The sequence below is a fragment of the Mustela nigripes genome, chromosome 12 (assembly GCF_022355385.1).
Source record: "Mustela nigripes isolate SB6536 chromosome 12, MUSNIG.SB6536, whole genome shotgun sequence".
Classification (NCBI taxonomy): Eukaryota; Metazoa; Chordata; class Mammalia; order Carnivora; family Mustelidae; genus Mustela; species Mustela nigripes.
The window spans coordinates 94,829,626-94,849,160 of NC_081568.1; the positions used below are offsets into that span (position 1 = coordinate 94,829,626).

Here is a 19,535-nt window from a genome sequence, read left to right on the forward strand (position 1 = left end):
TTGGTGGCTTCGAGTGACCTTGATTCTGCGACGTGGTGAAAATCGCCTGTGCTGGAAACTAACCCTGTCATTAGAAGGAGCTAAATAACACATCAGGGTTTTCTCAACATCATACTTAGTGACAGTTCATGTTGTAAACCCAGTCTGCTAATTTGATATCATCCAGTCTCCTCCGCTGAACATGTTTTGGACACTGAGCACTGGTTTATATATATTTTCTTCTCGCAAGAGCCCCAAGTGCTGTTGATGTTATTTCCGCCTAGATGTGGGGAAAGAGGGGCTCAGAGGCACGGCTGGTCACAGGTGTGCTGATTCCAAGCAGTGTTCCTCCCTTCTCCAGGTACTGCTGTTGCAACTTGGAGCCGTCTTTTCTTGATTCCACCTGGACTTTTAAAGGACAGCTTTGGATGTTTTCAGAGTGAAAGAGTAAAACTGACTTAATTAAAAAAAATTAAATTTCAAAGGCACAACATTTCTGTCCCACTTTGCTTTTTGTTTCTAGCTTTGCTGTACATCGTTCTCTCTGATGCCTCAAAAGATGGGGTCATTTATGCGACAGATGCATGTGCATAGGTTGGTGGCTACAGCTCTCTCCCTACAGCCTTTCCTCTAATACGTTCACTCTTGTTCGCATTACAGATTTGCTCGCACGGATTCATGTCCTGGGCTTTCGGGTTTATGCATTATTTTATACACATGAGATACTCACACTCCAGAGAGGACTGATTCATTCTGTTCTAGATCCCATCAGCTTTTGATTCCATCTCTCTCTACCCTCCCACTCCTCACTTCTGCCTGGGGTGAAAAAAAGCTTGACTGAGAGAGGACAGGTACCCGGCTCCATGCATCATCCCCCGCCCTTTGGTTCTATTATTTACCAGGCAGATCAGTGTAGGAAAAAAGAGACCGAAGCAGCCTTTTGAAAGAAAGCAGCCTTTCTTTCAGGCCAGACTGCAGAGAAATGAGGGGCTGAGTCAGTTCAGTCCAGTTTTATAACCTTGGATGGTGTATAGCTGTGCTTAGCAGTGTTAGAGGTCTTGTCCGTCAGCCAGCTTCTGTCTGTCTCTCTGTTTCAATCTCTCTCACCCTGAATTCTCTGCTGAATTAAGTCAATTTGGAACATCAGCTTTCAGGAGAGGAAGGAGGGTGTACATGAGAGAGGACAATTACTGCTCAACAACCGGATTTCAGCATTAAAAAGACTATTCCTAAGGCAGTAAAGAACTGTAAAAACAAGAACATAAAACAAAGAGATAAGTAGCTACAGCAGATTCTAATTAAGAAGTGTAGTTGACTTTTGCAACTTGATCAAGATATGAGCGTCCCCGGGCAGTGATGTCTCAAGCTACCTATAGGATTAATTTCTGTGGATGTAGGTAAATTTCCCTAGGCATTGACTGATGATGTTAAGCACATCCTACTAAGGCAAAGCAAAAAGTCATGAGGTTCTATAAATTGCAAGTCTGAGAGTAAAGGTGTGGGTCCTTCCCCATTCACAGAGTGCCCCTAGGAAACCTAGTCCGGATGCCAGTCAAACTGGGCCCGAAGCCTCTTTCTCCTTTGTTCTTTCATTAAATGGCGGAAGGCTGTTCTTCCTTCCCCACTTCCTGTTGTCCTCAGACATACGGCTGAGCAGTTTTCCATGTAAGAAACACTGATAGTTGATTGAAAATCCCATGGCAGCCCTCTGACAGTCTACAAGTGAGGTTCCTAGTATCATGTCTGGAGGGTCCTCAGTGCAACATCTACTCGGTGTGAAATATCCAAAGAGAGAACGTGAGCTGTATTCCAGTTGACTCTCGGTCGTAGGCAAGCACTTACGTAAAGATACTGTTTTTTTCAACATTTCAAATTCTAAATTTCATTTTAAAATGTAAATTCCCTGTTTCAGAAATTCGTCTTCATAACAATATTTGTTCCCCAGTGTTTGTCTTCTGTTTCTGAGTAAGTCAGGTTATTTTCTGTGCTCCCTTTGTATCTGTCTGTCCACTTTCCAACATCTGATTAGGAGAAGCTCAAGGTTTTGGGGGGATCTTGATTTTATTCAGTCAGTATTTGAAAAAGAAAAATAGTGTAAAAGCCTTTGATCCAGAAAGAAGTAGTAGTCGGTTGGTTAATTAAATTGGTCAGAGTTGGAAATCATTAAAAAAAAATGATGTATACTTTAAACATACTTTTAATTTCAGATGCATCCTGAAATTAAACATTTCAGTGTAATCTAAATATATATAAATTCAGAGGTGCCTGGGTGGCTCAGTCAGTTAAGCATCCGACTCTTGATTTTGGCTCAGGTGACAATCTATAGGTTGGTTGTGAGATCCAACCCCATGTCCTGCTCTGTGCTGGGCATGGAGCCTGCTTGGGCTTCTCTCTCTCCCTCTCCACCCCCCCACCCACCACTCGCGTACTCTCTCTTCAAAAAAGAAATGATGTGTGCGTGTGTGTGTGTGTGTGTATAATTTCAGTAGTCCTCTGATATAAGGCCTTTTTAGGACAGCCTATATAAACCATCTTTCTAATACATTGTTTTTGTTTTCTACTTTTCGCTACTTTAAATATGAAGCAGGAACTTGAAGCAATCTACGTGTAGGAATCTAGACTGTATTATTTTTCCCACTTTTGAAAACCTTCTCACCCATACTAAATCAATAGGATTTTTATTTAGTAGCTCATATTTACCATATCTATCAGTACTTTCCAAAGTATTCCATTTTTTAAAAAAATAAACAACAAAGTTTTTCTTTTTCACACTCCTGTTTCATCGGTTTAAATATCTGTTTAAATTAATTAATCCTGATATCAAGCCTCACCAGAAAAACGGGTGTAGGAATAAACCCAGCTGGTGAGAGCCCCAGCGTTTGACATCCTGAAGAAGACTGCTAGCCTGTGTGGAAAGTGTTGGCCACCCAGCTGGCCAGCTCCCCCGTCAGTTTGTGGTACAGTGGAAATAACAGCGCTAGATTCTTCCTTGAGTTGGTTATATAAAGTGTGGGTAAAAGAGATTTTTTTTATACAGTGAAGGAAAGAAGAGAAGACCAAAGAAATATTGGGGTGGGGGGGAGAAGTAAAGCAAAATCGAAAAGGTAAGGTTTAAACAGAGACCCCAAAAAAATGATTTTGCAAGTGAAGGAGAAAGACGGATACAGTGAAAAGGCAAACATACAGAGTTGAAAGAAAAATGAATTTCTAGTTGAACAGTTGGGAGGAACATGTGAATATCAGTTAAAATGAGATTGAATATACTTCAGATTTATGTAAGTGGATTTTACTTACTATTATGCATCTCAGATCAGGTAACTCCTTGTTTTAGGATGCAGACGTTGGACATCCTTTACTGCGAGTGATAGCTGTTTAGGTAAATTATTATTTATTTGAACATTTCCTAACCTGAGAGCTCACATCTATTCCACAATAATGACTAATGAGGAGTAACTTAGGAGAAAATGAGCCAGTTGAAGATACTTTCCTTGTTGCTCATCATTGCCAGGTGAGGTTTTAAGCCTCCTCCTCCTCTTGACTGGTTTCTTCCATATCAAGCATCAAAGAGTCCATTGTCTTTGCCCAGCCAGAATTGGTTCTCTAGAGTAGGTGCGTGAGTGCAGCCTCCTCATTTTACAGTGAAGTTGGCTGTCACCTTGACCATGGGTCGGATGGACGAGTGTATTATTGGCTTCCTTTTATGTTGGGAAATGCATTTTCTGTTGAAACAGCCATAGGTGTAAATGATACTGATGTGTGTAGTGAGGAAATACACTGCTCTCCATTGCAAGACAGCCTCACGTGACCTATTACATACTTCTCATTTATCTGGGATTCCATGGGGAGTAAATCACCCTCAAGTTGGAAGCCACCTACCCTAAGAAGCTTTGGTCCTTTTTGCAGATCCCAAGGGTACCGTGTAGAAAATTACCGCTTTAGTCAGTCTAGGAAAAAATGCCTAACATCTATCTAATGCTTGAAAGGATATAGCTCATGGTTGTATATGTCCTTTTTAAAATTCTTTTCCCACTCTGACTTATATATTGAATTTTGCTTTGTTTGTGGAAGAACTGAAAATATCGGTTAGCTCTTGGAAAATAGCTCATTCTGGAGACTGTCCATTTCTGTCCTTGCAGTGAAGATGAATTTGAAGCCTTATGTGTGACCAGTGACATTTAGCGAAAGAATAAGAAATAAATAAATGGTGCCATAAGATTTTGGCCTGGAGTGGGATGTTTGTAACTGCTAGGATAGTATGTATGAGCTGAATTCCAGCGGCCATGTGAATGCAAAAAAAAAAAAAAAAGAAAGAACAAACGAAGAAAAGAGAAGCTGGCCATCACATGGTTTACTGTATCCAGAAGCATCATCACTTCCCGTGAACCCCAACTCTTGTGCTCCTTTTCAGGGCAGTCTACTTTGTGCGGCATAAGGAATCCCGGCAGAGGTTTGCTATGAAGAAGATTAACAAACAGAACCTCATCCTCCGAAACCAGATCCAGCAGGCCTTCGTGGAACGGGATATCCTGACTTTCGCAGAGAACCCCTTTGTCGTCAGCATGTACTGCTCCTTTGAAACAAGGCGCCACCTATGCATGGTCATGGAATACGTGGAAGGTAAGTCAGTGTCTGACACAGAGAACATGACACCTGTACCCAGAAATCACTGGCTACTTTGTGCGGTGGAGGCCTTCCCTGTTGGGCTGTGGAATGGTTGTAGCCGCCCAGGAATTGAAGCCAGGCAATGAGATGGCTGTATTCCCAGTCATCATCTTCTGATAATTGCTTGTAGAGTGCCTGCTCTACTATAACAAAGGGAAAATTAGTGCTATTTGGAAGAAGGTTGTTTTTCTTTTTTAATAGCTTTTAATCCTAACTACCTCTTCTCAATTGGTCATTAAAGTTAGAATGTAGGTGATGGGATTTTTTTCCTACTTACTTTTATCACATAGCATAAAATCATTCATTACAATTGATCTTCTTAAAGAATGAATTAAAAATACATCCTTTTTTCATCTATGGTGTGAAATTAAAAATGAGTTAGGGGAAAAGAACATAAAAGTCAAGAAAATTTACCTTTTTTTTTTTTTGACGTTTATGGCTTACCTTTTAAATATTCTTATTTCCTTCCATTTTACATTCAATTTCTGCATTTTTGGCCATGACTTATTGACATAAACTAGGTTAATAAAAAGAATATATCAGGAAGGGCCAAAACCGTCTGCAGAGCATCTAATTTAGAGCATCTAATTTAAGCTCTAAAACTTATAGGAGCAGAACCCCAAAACTATAAAACTCAAAGAAACATTAAATATCATCTAGTTCAACCTTTTCATTTTGCAGATGAGTGAACTGAAACCCGAGAAGGGGGGAAACTTACTAGATACTTTCCTTGTGGACACAAGACAAAATCATAGCTTACCTGATTTCTACCCAGTTTTTTTTTTTCCCCCATGCCAGCACCGGGCTTTATTAACCTTGGTTGTGTTTACCATAGCTGACATTTGTCACATGTTTAATAAATACTAGCAATATCCTAAATTCTTTACATAGATTACCTCATTTAGTCCTCACAATAATCTGAAAAGGGATGACAGTCTTATATCCTAATATTACAGGAAAGAGCCCGGTCTAGTTTGCCTTAAGAGTCAAGGGTAGGATTTGAACTCAGTACACTGATTCCAGAACCCAAGCTTTATGCTGGTGTATTTTGTTCTTCAAATGTCAGTTCCGCTTCAGAGCAAGTCCGCTCTCTTGCTTAGAAAAAAAAGCAAAAACAAAAAAACACTTTTTTTTTCCCCCCACACCCCACACCACATCTTAATTAGAGATGTGATTACTCTGTGCATGGTCTCCACTTAGGAATTTGAAATGCTGTGTCTGGGGATAGAGGGCATTCTGCTTTGAAGGTCTCTAATCTGAACTGATGGTCTTCTTCCATCCTAGCTGATAACTCCACCTGCTAAATCTTGTGCTTGGGTTTTATAGGAGGTGACTGTGCTACATTAATGAAGAACATGGGACCTCTCCCTGTTGATATGGCCAGGATGTACTTTGCTGAGACGGTCTTGGCCTTGGAATATCTACATAATTATGGAATTGTGCACAGGGATTTGAAACCAGACAAGTATGTACACCAAGGAAACACATCTCTTTTTCCACACTATACAAAGAGTTGTTTACTGTCTCTAAAGATGTTTTCTTTAATGTTGCTTTGCACGTTTTGAAGTTCTCCTATAATGTTCCCAAGTGAGTTATTTTAGCAGTTTATATGATAATATTTATATAATAATTTAAAGACTTTGGTGCTTATAATAATAGCTTGTAAGAAACAAAAGAAAAAGATGATACAAAGCCAGGATTAGTTAAAATTTTTTAAGTTTTTTGTCATGTTCAGTTTTGGATAGCTTCTAGAAATGTGCTACAAGTTTTTTTCTGGATAGTTTCTGCATTTGGTATTATCCCTATTCCTTCCTATTCCTATTCCTTCCCTACGCCACAGTGATATACTTGGTATTATATTCTGTCTCACATTTAATACTGAATTTAATTTTTAATCTTCATGACATTCGTTTTAATGTCTGATTTGAGATACAGATAGACTTTTTTCCCCCTAATGACTAAGTTATTCATCTTGACACCATTTATTAAATGTTTTATGCTTTCTCTACTAATTTCATATACCTCTAAAAGCATTACATGTTAATATGTAAAGATTCTAAGCGTGCTGAAAATTTTATGATTTACAATTAGTTCATGCTCATTCCAGAGAATTTTGAAGTACAGAAAAACATGAAAAAATTCATTCACAGCATTACCTAACAAAAACAACTGTTAGAATATGAACTATTTCCTTTCTGTAGCTGTTTTTTCTCTTTTCACATCCTCTCTTCCTTTAACGTTTTAATTAATTAAAATTCTAATTTTTCCTTTGAAAATGAAAACTTTAAAGATTAAATTAATAAAAGTGTCACATGTGAATTCTTTGCATTATATAAGAAATCTGCATTTTGTGCTTAATGAGCAGAAATTTATAATTGATCCACAAGTTGAAATCTTGAACAGTAGTTCATTTTTCTGTCCAAGTTCTTTATCTTATGTGTCACTTAAATCACAGATGGTTGCTTATCTTAGTTTCTGATGTATGGCATGGGATTATTGAGAACACTTCTCTATTTTATTATTCTGAAAATAGAAAGATATCAGAGTCCCATGCTTATATTTTTCTAAGTTTAAACCTGTAAATGATACTGTATGTGGCTGCTCCAACAAAGATTAGCCAGGCCAGGTGTCTGGCCCTCCCTTGTGAATCACACTCATGAGCCAGATACACATATGTAATGTGTTAATGGGACCCCATCTCTTCCCAGGCTGGTTTTTTGTTTTTGTTTTTGTTTTTTAATTTTGTTTATTTGACAGTGATCACATATGGGCAGAGAGGCAGGCAGAGAGAGAGAGAGGAGGAAGCAGGCTCCCCGCTGAGCAGAGATCCTGATGTGGGGCTTGATCCAGGTCCCTGGGATCATGACCTAAGCTGAAGGCAGAGGCTTTCACCCACTGAGCCACCCAGGCACCCCCCAGGCTGGATTTTATATTGAGACTGATACCTCTGGAACCTGGGTGGCTCAGTCGGTTAAGTGTCCCAACTTTTGATTTCCAGTCAGGTCATGATCTCAGGATCATGAGGTCAAGCCCCGTGGTGGGCTCCACGCTTAAGATCCTCTCTCTCTGCCCCTCTGCCTTTCCCCTCTTTCTAAATAAATAAGATTGATACCTCTACAGTAAATAGTCTTACAAATTGCCAAGAAAAGGAGAAAATCTAAACAGAAAGAAAAGAACTTCAAAGTAAGTGTTACCGTATGTGTCCTTTTGCTTCATAGTTTGCTGGTCACCTCCATGGGGCACATAAAGTTGACAGATTTTGGATTGTCCAAGGTGGGACTAATGAGCATGACCACCAATCTTTATGAGGGCCATATCGAGAAGGACGCTCGAGAGTTCCTGGACAAACAGGTAGGCTTGGCTGCAGCTCAGCTGGAGAGAGAGAAAGAAAAAGTACGATATTGCCACTGACATTCCGAATCAACTTGTGTAAGCCAGGTCTGCATTAGGACTGGGCGTTTAGATGTCTGTATGAGCCTTACGTTTAATAAAGTGCAAATTGCTTCCATTTTTCTCCCTGGGCCTCTTTGAACTGTCCGTTCCTCCACATTCCTCCCCCAGCATTATGGTCTATTAGCAAGACGAACGATGTAATTGCACACAAGTGAGAATGTGAGAGAGACAAATGGAAAACTGTTTTTGTAAGGAATTCAGGAGTCTCAGCAGAGTACTCATGAAACTCATGATGCATTGTACAATCACGGGTGCTAAAATCCGAGCCATGGCCCATTTCCCTTTAAGCATGCCTCATTACCATGTTCCCACAATCTGTTCATTGTAAAGTTACTTAAGGTAAACACATCTCAACCGACATGCTTTTCTGAAGTAACCAGGATGTGACTCTATTTTGGTCATATAAATACTAAAATTATCTGTGGTGGTGACTGATTAAACATGTATCATTATATTAACTTTGAGGATTAAAAATGTTTTTAATACTGTGAAATAAGTGAAACCACCAAATAGCATCAAACCTTCCATTCAAAATTACTCATTACACATAGTTTAACATTGCCCCAGCTTTTTAAATTTCCCCTTTTTGCTGTTTAAATATTTCATTGCCTTTGGTGTTACGGATACTGACTTTTAATTGCTGTTCCTAAGTTCTTTGTCCGATTGGATCTCTGTGATTGAGCAGGTGCGCTCTGGGCAAAATAATTGGTGTGTAGCCATCTTACTCATTTTAATTCATGTCTAATATTCCAATTATTCTAATATTGCAATCATCTTTTAGGTCTGTGGCACACCTGAATACATTGCACCAGAAGTGATTCTGAGGCAGGGCTATGGGAAGCCAGTGGACTGGTGGGCCATGGGGATTATCCTCTATGAATTTCTGGTTGGATGCGTGCCATTCTTCGGGGATACTCCAGAAGAGCTATTTGGACAAGTCATCAGTGGTAAATATCATCAAGCATTCTCTTCAAGCGGCTGTTGGGAAACAGCTATTGCATGCAATTCTGTGGAGTATTGCCATTTTAACTACTAAAATGTTAACCTTTATCAAACAGTTTAGCCAACACATTAAAAGAACTCACTCATCATAGCACATAACTGACTTTCACAAATCTCAGGGGATCAATCTGTGTTGAAAATTGATCTGAGGAAGTTTCATTAACATGGAATTTGGAAATGTGCTAGCAGTGTGACCATTTTTTATGTGTGCTTTTCTGCAAAAGAAATTCATATGGGATTTGTAAATTATTTCATTGCCGTCCAGTCTTCCTTTCTATAATAGGAAAGTTGCACCAGGGAAGAAAAGGTTAATGTGGGTAGCATTTACATAAATGGGGGAAAATGGCTAATGACGCAATGAAGAAATTAACAAAAATGTAATAAACCCTAAAACAAATGTCTACCAAATAATAAATAATGAGAATGGGAAGGAAGCAAATTTAATCCACAGATTGTTAATGATTTCATTGGTGGTTGTTATGGTGTAATGTTATTTCTGTAACAGCTGTTCATCTTTCATTTAAAATTCAATAGCCTTTAGATCTTAACCTGCACACTGACCCTCACTATTGTTATGCGGCTTGTGGCAAAACTAAATGATAATTAAATAGGTTCTATTACTACCCTACCTGCTGTTTTTATAATTTTTCCCGAAGCATAGATCAGAAAGGCCTCTCCTCCTCAAAGTTTACCAGTTATCGCTAACATCCGCATCACCCACTCAACCACCTTTTGGGCTGTGCTACAAGGTCTATCAGTGGAAAGAGAGGGAAAATTTGTGGTGGTATGAGGAGTCCCTTAATCACGGCATTATTCTCTATCATTGACTTTGCAAGCCAGGCATATTTGTAAACTTTAACAAAGTAGATTTGTGGGTTGCCTGCAGTGTATAACCCTTTTCTACAATATCTGAGCTGTTTATGGATTTATAACTAGGCTGTTTTCTGATAGACCAAGGCCTGAATGGCAAGAGGAATCAACTGTTTAATTAACACAAGCAGCAAATGCTGGCTTTGTTCTCCATGCCTTACGGCTCAGATGCATATTCATGTTTTATTTTCCAAATCAGATTTAAACTGCAGCAGAGGAAGCTGGAGGCAGGCACACACAGAAATAACTCATGTTTTTATTGCATTTCCATACACACAAGCACGCACACCTTATCTTCAGGCGAACTCCTGTGGAATGTAGAACATATTCTAATATTTATGGACAGACTTTAAATACTTCCATTATTACCATGATTACTTTGGATTTTTTTGTCTCCAAGCTTAACACTTTGGCCTTTCGTTTGTCTCTAGAAATAGTTATTTTTGCAAAATTAATTTGTGCTTCTGGAAGCTGAAGAGCTCTAAGGGCAGGGTCAAATTCACATTTGAGAATAGTGAGAAAGAAAAATCATACTCTCTTGATTGCCTGGAAGGGCGACCATCTAAAACACAGGTATTAAGGGTGTTTACCATATTAAGTCCTCTTAATAACTAGAAGGAATAATTTGTTTTGAGCCAAGTCTGCCAAAAAGAAAAAAAAATTGAAGAATAAAAAAAGCAAATAAATGGAAGATACTGATTATTGAAATATTTTCTCCCTGCCTTGTTGTAAGCTATGCTGGTTCATGTCTCATGAAACAATGCTCCTAAAACTTGACTGGGCCCAGAAATCAACTGACAGTCCTGTTAAAATGCAGGTTCTGATTCAGGCTGGGATGGAGCCTGACATTCTGTTTCTGTAATAGACTCCCAGGCAACCTCCTGGCTATTGGGACCCAGACTGCTGTTTGAACAATAAAGTTGTAAATGACCTATCTCCCTTCCAGATGAGATCAACTGGCCAGAGAAGGACGAGGCGCCGCCCCCTGATGCCCAGGATCTGATTACCTTACTTCTTAGGCAGAATCCCCTGGAGAGACTGGGAACAGGTTAGAGCACATATGTTTTAATTATGCTAATATGCAAAAAATAATGTCTTTGTGGAGCACTCAGAGGTCTTTGTTTGTGTGGGGGGGTTTTGCATAAGAAACATCTGTCGGTTGATGTAGGACATGACTACAACACATCATAATAATAATATTTTGGATTTTTTTCTGAAAGCAGTATGTACACTAGGAAGGCTGGTGGTTGTTTGTCTTTGATTTTTGTTTTTCTTGTTTTCGTCTTTTTTTTTGCAAAACAAAAGTTACTCTTTTTTTTTTTTTTAAGATTTTATTATTTTTTGAGAGAGAGAGAGAATGAGAGAAAGCATGAGAGGAGAGAGGTCAGCGGGAGAAGCAGACTCCCTATCATGCAAGGAGCCCACTACAGGACTCGATCCTGGGACTCCGGGATAGTGACCTGAGCCGAAGGCAGTCACTTAACCAACTGAGCCACCCAGGCACTGGCAAAAGTTATTCTTAATTTATTTCAATAAATAAAATTGGTCTGGAGGAAAAACTCTGAGGGCGCATAATGGAACTCTTGTATCCTGAAAAATATGCATTTTTAAATTAAAACAGAGGATTTGAGATGTAGAACTTTTTTGTTTGGATTTTTTTAAAAATACATATATATATTCCCAAAAATATTTGATCCAGCCCGTTAACTGTTTATAGACTTTGAAATGGTTTATCAATACTTGAACTAATTAATTACTAGAAATGAGTGTCTGGGGTTGAACCATGCTGTCTCATCATGGTGATCAGCACCCTAGCCCAAGAAAGAGGATTAAAACCATTGGCTTTCAAGATGAAGGAGATAATATAGATTTGTTTCTTGCTGTTTATTTTTCCCCAACTCTTCTACTTAGAGTTTTTTTTCTGCTTCTCCTCTTCCTTATATTCTGAATAGACAGAGATCCCAATATGGAGTTCCAATCTGCCCCAGTATTATCTAGATAGGGCTAAATATTAAAATATAAATATAAACACCACACGCACACGCACACTGTGAATAGTATCCATAATTTTCAGCAATGAAAATTGTTGACTTGATGGAATATTTACTCTGAGCTGTTTCATTCTACTTCATTATAATAGAAAAATCAGAAAATGCTGAACAAATCATTCTCTCCCTCAGTTTTTCCAATAACTCCTCCAAATACACACGTATACTGTCCATGTTTGCCCACAGCATCCCCCAGATGGAGGGCTCCATTCTTGCTTAAGTATGCTGTGCTACTGGAGTTGATGATGGTGCATTGAAACCCATAGATCATATTCTTACCTTGTAAATAAAGTTTTATCGAAACACAGCAGTGCCATTTATACACATTGTCTGTAGCTGCCTTTATAGTACAGTGGCAGAGTTGAATCCTCAAACTGTATGACCCACAAAGCCCAAAGTATTTACTCTTTGGCTTTGTACAGAAAAATCTCGCTGACTGAATCAAAGAAGACTCTGGCCTCGCTTACGAAAACCTTTTTGAGTTGAGCCTCCTTCTGGAGTACCATGTGCCTGTATGTCTTTTGCAGTGGATGAGTGGGCCTTCGGCGAAGAGTGGAAATTAAGAGCACAAACTTCACAGTCAGATTGCTTGAGTTTAAATCTGGGCTGTGTGACTGTGGGCAGGATGCTTCCTTTTCTGTGCCTCATTTCTTCATCTGTAAAGTGGAGCTTAGAGAAGTACCATCTAGCAGGATTACCGTGAGGATGAAAGATCACCCATTCTGGCTCTTAGCGCCAGGTCAGACACTGCTGCCACTGGTACTGTCATTTTAATTTCCTGCCCATATAATCTGGTACTTTCCCCTGTGGATGTCTGAGATCCAGCAATGGTGGTGGTACCCCCACCTTTGAGCTAATTGAACTCTTTGGACAGAATATATTTCTTCCCACCCTATTTGGTGTTCCTTTTGTCTGAAGCAACTAGCAAAGTTGTTCCTCCCTACCTGCTGTGACCTGCAGTCACATTTGCTTTCTGGCCCCAGAGAGAGGAGTAGCAGTCAAAGAGTCCGTGTCAAGCTTTGACTGGGGCAGAGTTTTGAGGAGTGATTTTTTACTCGCTTGAGCCAAATAAGAGAACCAGTAGCATTTCCAGCTTGTCCTGCAACAACACAAGTATCAATGTCCATGTCCTACTCAGCTGTCCTAGAGAAGCATTGTCCTGAGATATGACCAAAGATAACAATAGAATTGACACATGCCTTCCCAAGAGCCTGCTTCTCTTCAGTGTTCTTGGGTCAGTTTGGAGAGTTTTCCCACTGAGTCTTCTGTCTGTTTCCTTCCTCTGAGAAGACTGGGAATCTTGACTTCAACAAAACAGGGCTATGATGCTGGTCAGCATGCCCATCTTTCTATATTATATGCTGTGAGTTATCTCTCTGTGCATTTTCTCCCTGACTGCTGCTTGTGTTCTTTTCAGGGCTTGACAATTAGAGATGCGAATCTCCTAGCAGAAGCTCAAAAGAGACATTTAAAAGACCCTGCCGAAGCTCTTAGCATTTCAGGAAGTACTTGCCAAACAGTCAGGTCCAATGTGACAGATCCCAGTAGGGCCTGGAGAACGAGGCTGAGAATCCCGCAGGCCTGCCATGCTGCTTCCAATGACAGCATTTTGGATTTAATGCATATTTAGCGGGCAAAATAATGCACCGTGAAAATGTGTGAATTCACATTTGCCCGAGAGACTAGAGAGGCTAAGAAAAGGAGTGTGAAGAACATAATGGATGTTTAAGAAACTTCCATGAAAGGAGAGAACAACGCAAGGGAGAACATTAGTGTGAAGCATGACTTAGAATTTGGAAACTTGTCCTACTTGAACTAGACTTTTGAACTTGTGAGCTATTGAGCAGCAGCCTGTTTTATTGGACTTTATAGGTCCAATAAGGTGACTGGCTCCCTACCGTGTACCAGCTGAGAGGTCTAGAGTAGTTTCTTCATGATCTAGGTCGCAGTTTCCTAATCTAGGAAAGTGGGCATGTTACCATACCCCTCGCAGGAGGATTGCGAGGACTGAAGGCGAACACGGTCATGAAGTGACCAGGCACATTAACGTAGTGCATCACAGGAGCTCCAGACATAACTGTTCCCTGTCCTTCCCTGCATGGTGAATTGTTACAGTGAGCACTGTCCCCTGCATGAGTTCTAGGGCTCGATCATTTTTTTCAGGCTCATAATGCCATCATCTGCATTGCCCCAGCAGCTTAGACCAGAGGTCATTTCTCCCCAGTGTGTCCTTTTAATTCTTTTGTTCCCCATCTCGGCAAAAGTGCGTGAGAAACAGGACTCCATGGTCAAGGAACCTCTTCTTGGGGCAGGGGTGGGAGGGTAAGGGGTGTGGCACAAAGGCCAAAGGGTGAGAAATGTGGGCCGTGACCCTATGGGGAGGACCCCTTGTCGTCATCCACAGAGATGAAGTAAATGTCCTCCCCAACTTGGGTTCCAAAGAGTGCCGGGTGGAGGAATGTGAACCCCAGTCCTCCCGCTATGGTCCAGAAGTGCCCTGTGAGCCCTTAGATCTAGAGAACTGTGCTTCTCTGAGTAAAGCTGAGTGACCTGAGGGTATCCTCTGTCATCGTTGTGTCCCCATGAGCAGGAGTGGAAGTGAGAGTCCTTGCAGCGCGGTATGTGGTACGCCGCTCGGGAGGGCTTGACCCTGTGGACCTTAGTGTCATAGGCACAGTGAGGGAGCTGGATAGATGTTGAAGATCTTTCAGCTTCTCTGAGATAAGAACGCTGGAAGAGTGTGTGTCTGGCAGCTTTGTGTGGGCGTCATGACCCTGAGGACGGGCCTGGCTGTTTTTTAAACAGACTTCAGCTCAGCCTCTCCACGCTTTACTTAATAGGCACTCGTGGTCCAGTATGCTTTCTCCCTTACATGTTGTTTCCCCATCCACACATGGAGTTGACACAATGCCTACTTTGCGGGGTTGCTTTCAGTGATTTAATGAAAGGAAACTAGATGCCTCTAGCGTGGAGTGCAGTCCTTGTCCAAGTCAGCCCTCCCACCGGAGTTGCTCGCGCTACTGCCGCTGTGGTTGAGGTCAGACTTCGGTGTTGTGTTGGAAACATGGGGAATGCTTAGTAACAAAAAATCTCTTCTTCATTTCTTGGGGTGATTTTCCCACTTTGCTTTTTTTCTCTCCATTGTTCTCCATACACCAATTGGTCCTGGTTGGGTTTGGGGCCCTGTGCTACAGCAGTCTGATGGGGACACGACCCCATCTCTGAACCACAGAGACAGCTCCCCCACCCCAATACCCAGGGCCATTTCTCCTTCGCTTTGCATTTTTCCTCTTTTTTCATATTGCACAGAGGACAGGGTGGGAAACATAGTGACAAGGGCATGAAAGAGGCTTGAAGTCACCCCTACAGGGTGTCTCCTGGCAGGGAGGCGATTAGAACCTCTGTTAGTCTTGTGTGAAATCTCTCTTCCTGGTGTTTTTTCAGGATAGAGTCTTCCTTCTCTCCCTCCTCAACAGTGTGGGCGGGCGGGAGGTTGAGGGGACGGGCAAGCCAGAGGCCGGATGCTCACGCTATGACTGTGGGCCTTCTTCTCTTTGATGGCGTAGGGTATGATATTTGGTGGGGCTTCCCCTTCCAAATCCTCTTTTATGAGCTGAGGGATGCCTGCGTGGCTCAGTTGATTAAGCATCTGCCTTTGGCTCAAGTCATGATCCCAGAATCCTGGGATCAAGTCCCACATTGGTCTCCCTGCTCAGCGGGGAGCCTGCTTCTCCTTCTGCCTCCCTCCGTGGCTTATGATCTCTCGTCCCCTTCCCTGTCTCTCTCTCTCATATAAAGAAATAAAATACTTTTTTAAGAGAGATACTTTTAAAAATAATAAAATAAACCTGAATTAGAAACATTTTACTGAATTGCGTAGTCATGCTGACTTGGGGGGAAAAAAAAGCCTAAACTTAAGAATTGTGCCCGCTTTTCATCCCATCCTTTATAAATCTGTCAAACAGGTTTGCCAGTTTCTTACCTAAAAACCTGTAACCCACAGCGTCAAAGTCCTACCTATATTAACAAGCAAGCCAGTAAAATTGAATGGAAACCATTATATACTTTTTAGGAAAAATTCATCTTTATTAACCTCGCCTCCAGAGGAAATATTGCTGTGAACACATTTTGCGCCTTGTTAGAATTTCTCTGGTTTTGTACTGAGCAAGTCTGCTGTGGGCCAACGTGCGTCCGCATCCCCAGGTTCGACGTAATGTGGTTTTATGTGGCCGCATCATTAACCTTTGAAAAATGGAGGAAGTCATGGAAAAATTAACCAAGAAACGTGTGCTGTAACAACTGCTGTTAGCAAAATCAAATCCTCTGCTGATCAATTATGGGGAAGAGATTCTTTTATGGGGCGTGTTGGTTATAGAATGACAAAGTAAGATTTCCATGATTCTTTGATTTTTTTCTGTTGCTAAATTGGGGGGTGGGGTGGGTGTTGTTCTTAAAAGCTTTGCTGGAGGGTAGTTTAACATCTCCCCCTCTGTCCTTTCCCCCCTCCCCGCCCCAAGGTGGTGCTTACGAAGTCAAACAGCATCGATTCTTCCGCTCTTTAGACTGGAACAGTTTGCTGAGACAGAAGGCAGAATTTATTCCCCAGCTGGAATCCGAGGATGACACAAGTTATTTTGATAGTACGTGAATTGTCTGACATAAAACATTGTTTGACCTTTACTTTGGTAGAAAATTATCTCCACTTAGGGTAGAACCCTCCAGTCTTGAACCTGTGAGTTCTTACACATAAGGCTGCTTTGATATAGGAGCTCCTAATTACTGTATCTAAAGTAAAAGCTGAAATGCTGAGTAATTGGAACTGTGCCCACACCTTTCCCTGCAGCTCGGTCAGAGAAGTATCATCACATGGAGACAGAGGAAGAGGATGACACGAATGATGAAGACTTTAATGTGGAAATAAGGCAGTTTTCCTCCTGTTCACACAGGTTTTCAAAAGTAAGTGAAATGTGGCATAAACATGCAGGGACTCCCCAGAGAATCTCCCTCAGACCCTATAGTGGGCATCCCTAAACAGCTGGACAAGATCATAAAAACTACCTACAGTGTTTTTGGACTTGGGGTCTCCTCTATTTAAAATTCCTTGGAGTTTCGGAAGAGTGACTGATCCCACCATCCTGATAATCCAGAGTTCCTGCCAGCTCGTCACGCTCTCCATACATGGGTATGGGGTTTTTTTGGAGGCCCAGATTTGGACTTGGAGTACTATCTTCAGAGAACACCATAGCCATATATATGCAGACCTCGCCCTACAGGACCGAGTCTAGTTCAGTGCCAGTCAGGAGAGGAATCTTCCACCTCTCTGATGCTTCAATGAAGAACGTTGAGCTAGAGTCCTTGTGTACACTGCCCCCTCTTACTATCACAGGAATACAACACAAGGGAGCAGTCAGAGTCCTTGACATCAGCTAGGACCCTTGGGGATAGTTGCTGTGAAATGGGAAAGTCTTGTAGTCAGTAATAGAAAATGTAAGTTACATGACAGAAGCCAGATAAAGCCAAGCTAGAGTTTTGGAAACGGGAGAAGGTAATAAAATCAATGTCCGACAAGGATGCTTCTTACTGAGAGTGGTAACGTGAAAAAATTCTTACCACTCACAAAGAAATCGGACAGTCCTGAGACCAGACAGGGCCCTAGGAAAATGGAAGGGCATCTGGAGGGCCCCCTTCTCCCTTTTGTGCTTTTCAGTAACTATGTAATCCCTGTTGCCATGGCGTTTTGCGTGTTGATTGTTCAGATCTTCTGTACCATGTAGGGCTTATGAAGTGTGCGTTTTTGTACATGACTACTAGATAGAGCATATCTGCAAATGGGCTGGCACTGCCTTCACTGTTTAAAGGAAGGCCATGGAGAGGTAGGGGTCTCCTTGCAGGGTCTGCTGGCCAGCCTGCCCAGAGCCAGAACTGAAGCTTTGCTTATCCTGAGGACAGGCTTTCCTTCGTGCCTGTGCTCTGGCCCATCCAAGCTAGGCCCTAGACTCTGTTCCCTTCCCACTGTCTCCTGTGCGTTAGTCACCCTGGGCCTCACCACAGTACATGATATGCCATCTAAGGGCCATTCCCATGAGAGCAGCAAGGGGCTGTGTTGCTCTGTGGGGAGTGCTTCCTGCCCTGGGCTTTCCGCTCCCGATTTTTCTTTCCATCTTTCCTGTGGGACAGCAGAGATCTCAGGTCTCCCTAAACTCTGCTCCCCTTCAGAAACACCGGTCCTATCTTAGGAAGCTGCCTGTGTGTGCATGTGATCTATAATCCAGACAAACCCCTCTGACTCAGAACCAAATGTGCATTGCCTTCCCCTCACACACATCTTGAACCAGGTAATTTATTCTTCTCTTCACACTCAATTCCAATTCATTTCTCTCCTTCTCGCTCCTGACTGGTGGTTGTTAAATCTTCTTCTCTGTGATTTTCTTTTTCTGATAGACTTCATGGTTAAAAAGTCATCTAAGATGTGCATTGATCCCAGGGCTTAGAAACCCCAAAGCATCTGTGGACTGGGTTTGCAGATGCAAAGTCCATAATGAGATAGGGAGAGAGCGTGATGACTTCATAACTCCCCACTCCAAGGAGAAAAAAAAATAGATCCACGGCCCATTCATCTCAGGACTCATGTAAATAGCATCGGAAAGTACCTTCTGAATACACAGTTCCAGCTGAAACTTGAGTTGTACTCTCAGATTTTCTCCCCAAGTTTGGGGTTTTTCTGACAAGCTCTTTCAAGAAGGTCGTAATAAACCCCAGCGCTTGGCCTCACAGGTCTTCAGCAGCATAGACCGAATAACCCAGAATTCCGGAGAAGAGAAGGAGGACCCCGGAGACAAGACCAAAAGCACTGTATTGCCGTCCACAGAGACGTTCAGCTGGAGCTCGGAATATTCTGAAATGTACGTGAAACGCCTGTTAAGAAGGGTCGTAAGCGGTCACTGCTAGTGCAGTGGTTCTTCAGGCTGAGCGGGCATCGGAATCTCCTGGTAACCCTGTGAGAACACAGATGGCGGGGCCCATCCCAGCGTATCTGCTCCCCTAAATCAGGGATGGAGGCTGGGAACGTGCCTTTGGCCTAAGGTCCAGGGGATGCTGTTGCGGCCAGTCCGGGGATCGCGCTGTAAGAACCACTGCACTAGACACGTGTTGGTTAGCCTGCCCTCCGTTCCATTTTTACCTCCTTTCTTCCCAGAGTCTCCTCGAACACAGTTTCCTAGTGTGTATGCATACATGCCTCTGTTTTGTTTTTAATTAAGGCAACAGTTATCCGCATCCAACTCTTCAGATACTGAAAGCAACAGACATAAACTCAGTTCTGGCCCACTTCCCAAACTGGCTATTTCAACAGAGGCAGAGAAAGATGAAGCTGCTCCCTGCCCCAGAGACCTGTCCGAGGAGCCAGAAAAGCCATCCCTTCCTCCTGCAGAGTGCACTCAGGAGGAGCCTGAGGTCACCACGCCAGCCAGTACCATCAGCAGCTCCACACTGTCGGGTAAGCACCTGGGCATGCTGCCTGCC

The 19,535-nt window shown here is 42.0% G+C and overlaps 1 protein-coding gene across 9 annotated transcripts in view; it reads left to right on the forward strand.

Moving 5' to 3' along the window:
• The window catches only part of MAST4 (microtubule associated serine/threonine kinase family member 4), a 554,271-nt gene that overhangs the window by 511,324 nt on the left and 23,412 nt on the right, over positions 1–19,535 (forward strand). For all 9 annotated transcript variants that reach the window (XM_059417990.1, XM_059417992.1, XM_059417991.1 and 6 more), the window contains 9 exons: positions 4,388–4,596; positions 5,968–6,106; positions 7,860–7,992; positions 8,876–9,041; positions 10,913–11,014; positions 16,532–16,654; positions 16,858–16,970; positions 18,789–18,916; positions 19,274–19,509. In XM_059417990.1, coding sequence (XP_059273973.1) covers positions 4,388–4,596; positions 5,968–6,106; positions 7,860–7,992; positions 8,876–9,041; positions 10,913–11,014; positions 16,532–16,654; positions 16,858–16,970; positions 18,789–18,916; positions 19,274–19,509 — 1,349 coding nt within the window. The remainder of the gene's footprint in view (positions 1–4,387; positions 4,597–5,967; positions 6,107–7,859; positions 7,993–8,875; positions 9,042–10,912; positions 11,015–16,531; positions 16,655–16,857; positions 16,971–18,788; positions 18,917–19,273; positions 19,510–19,535) is intronic.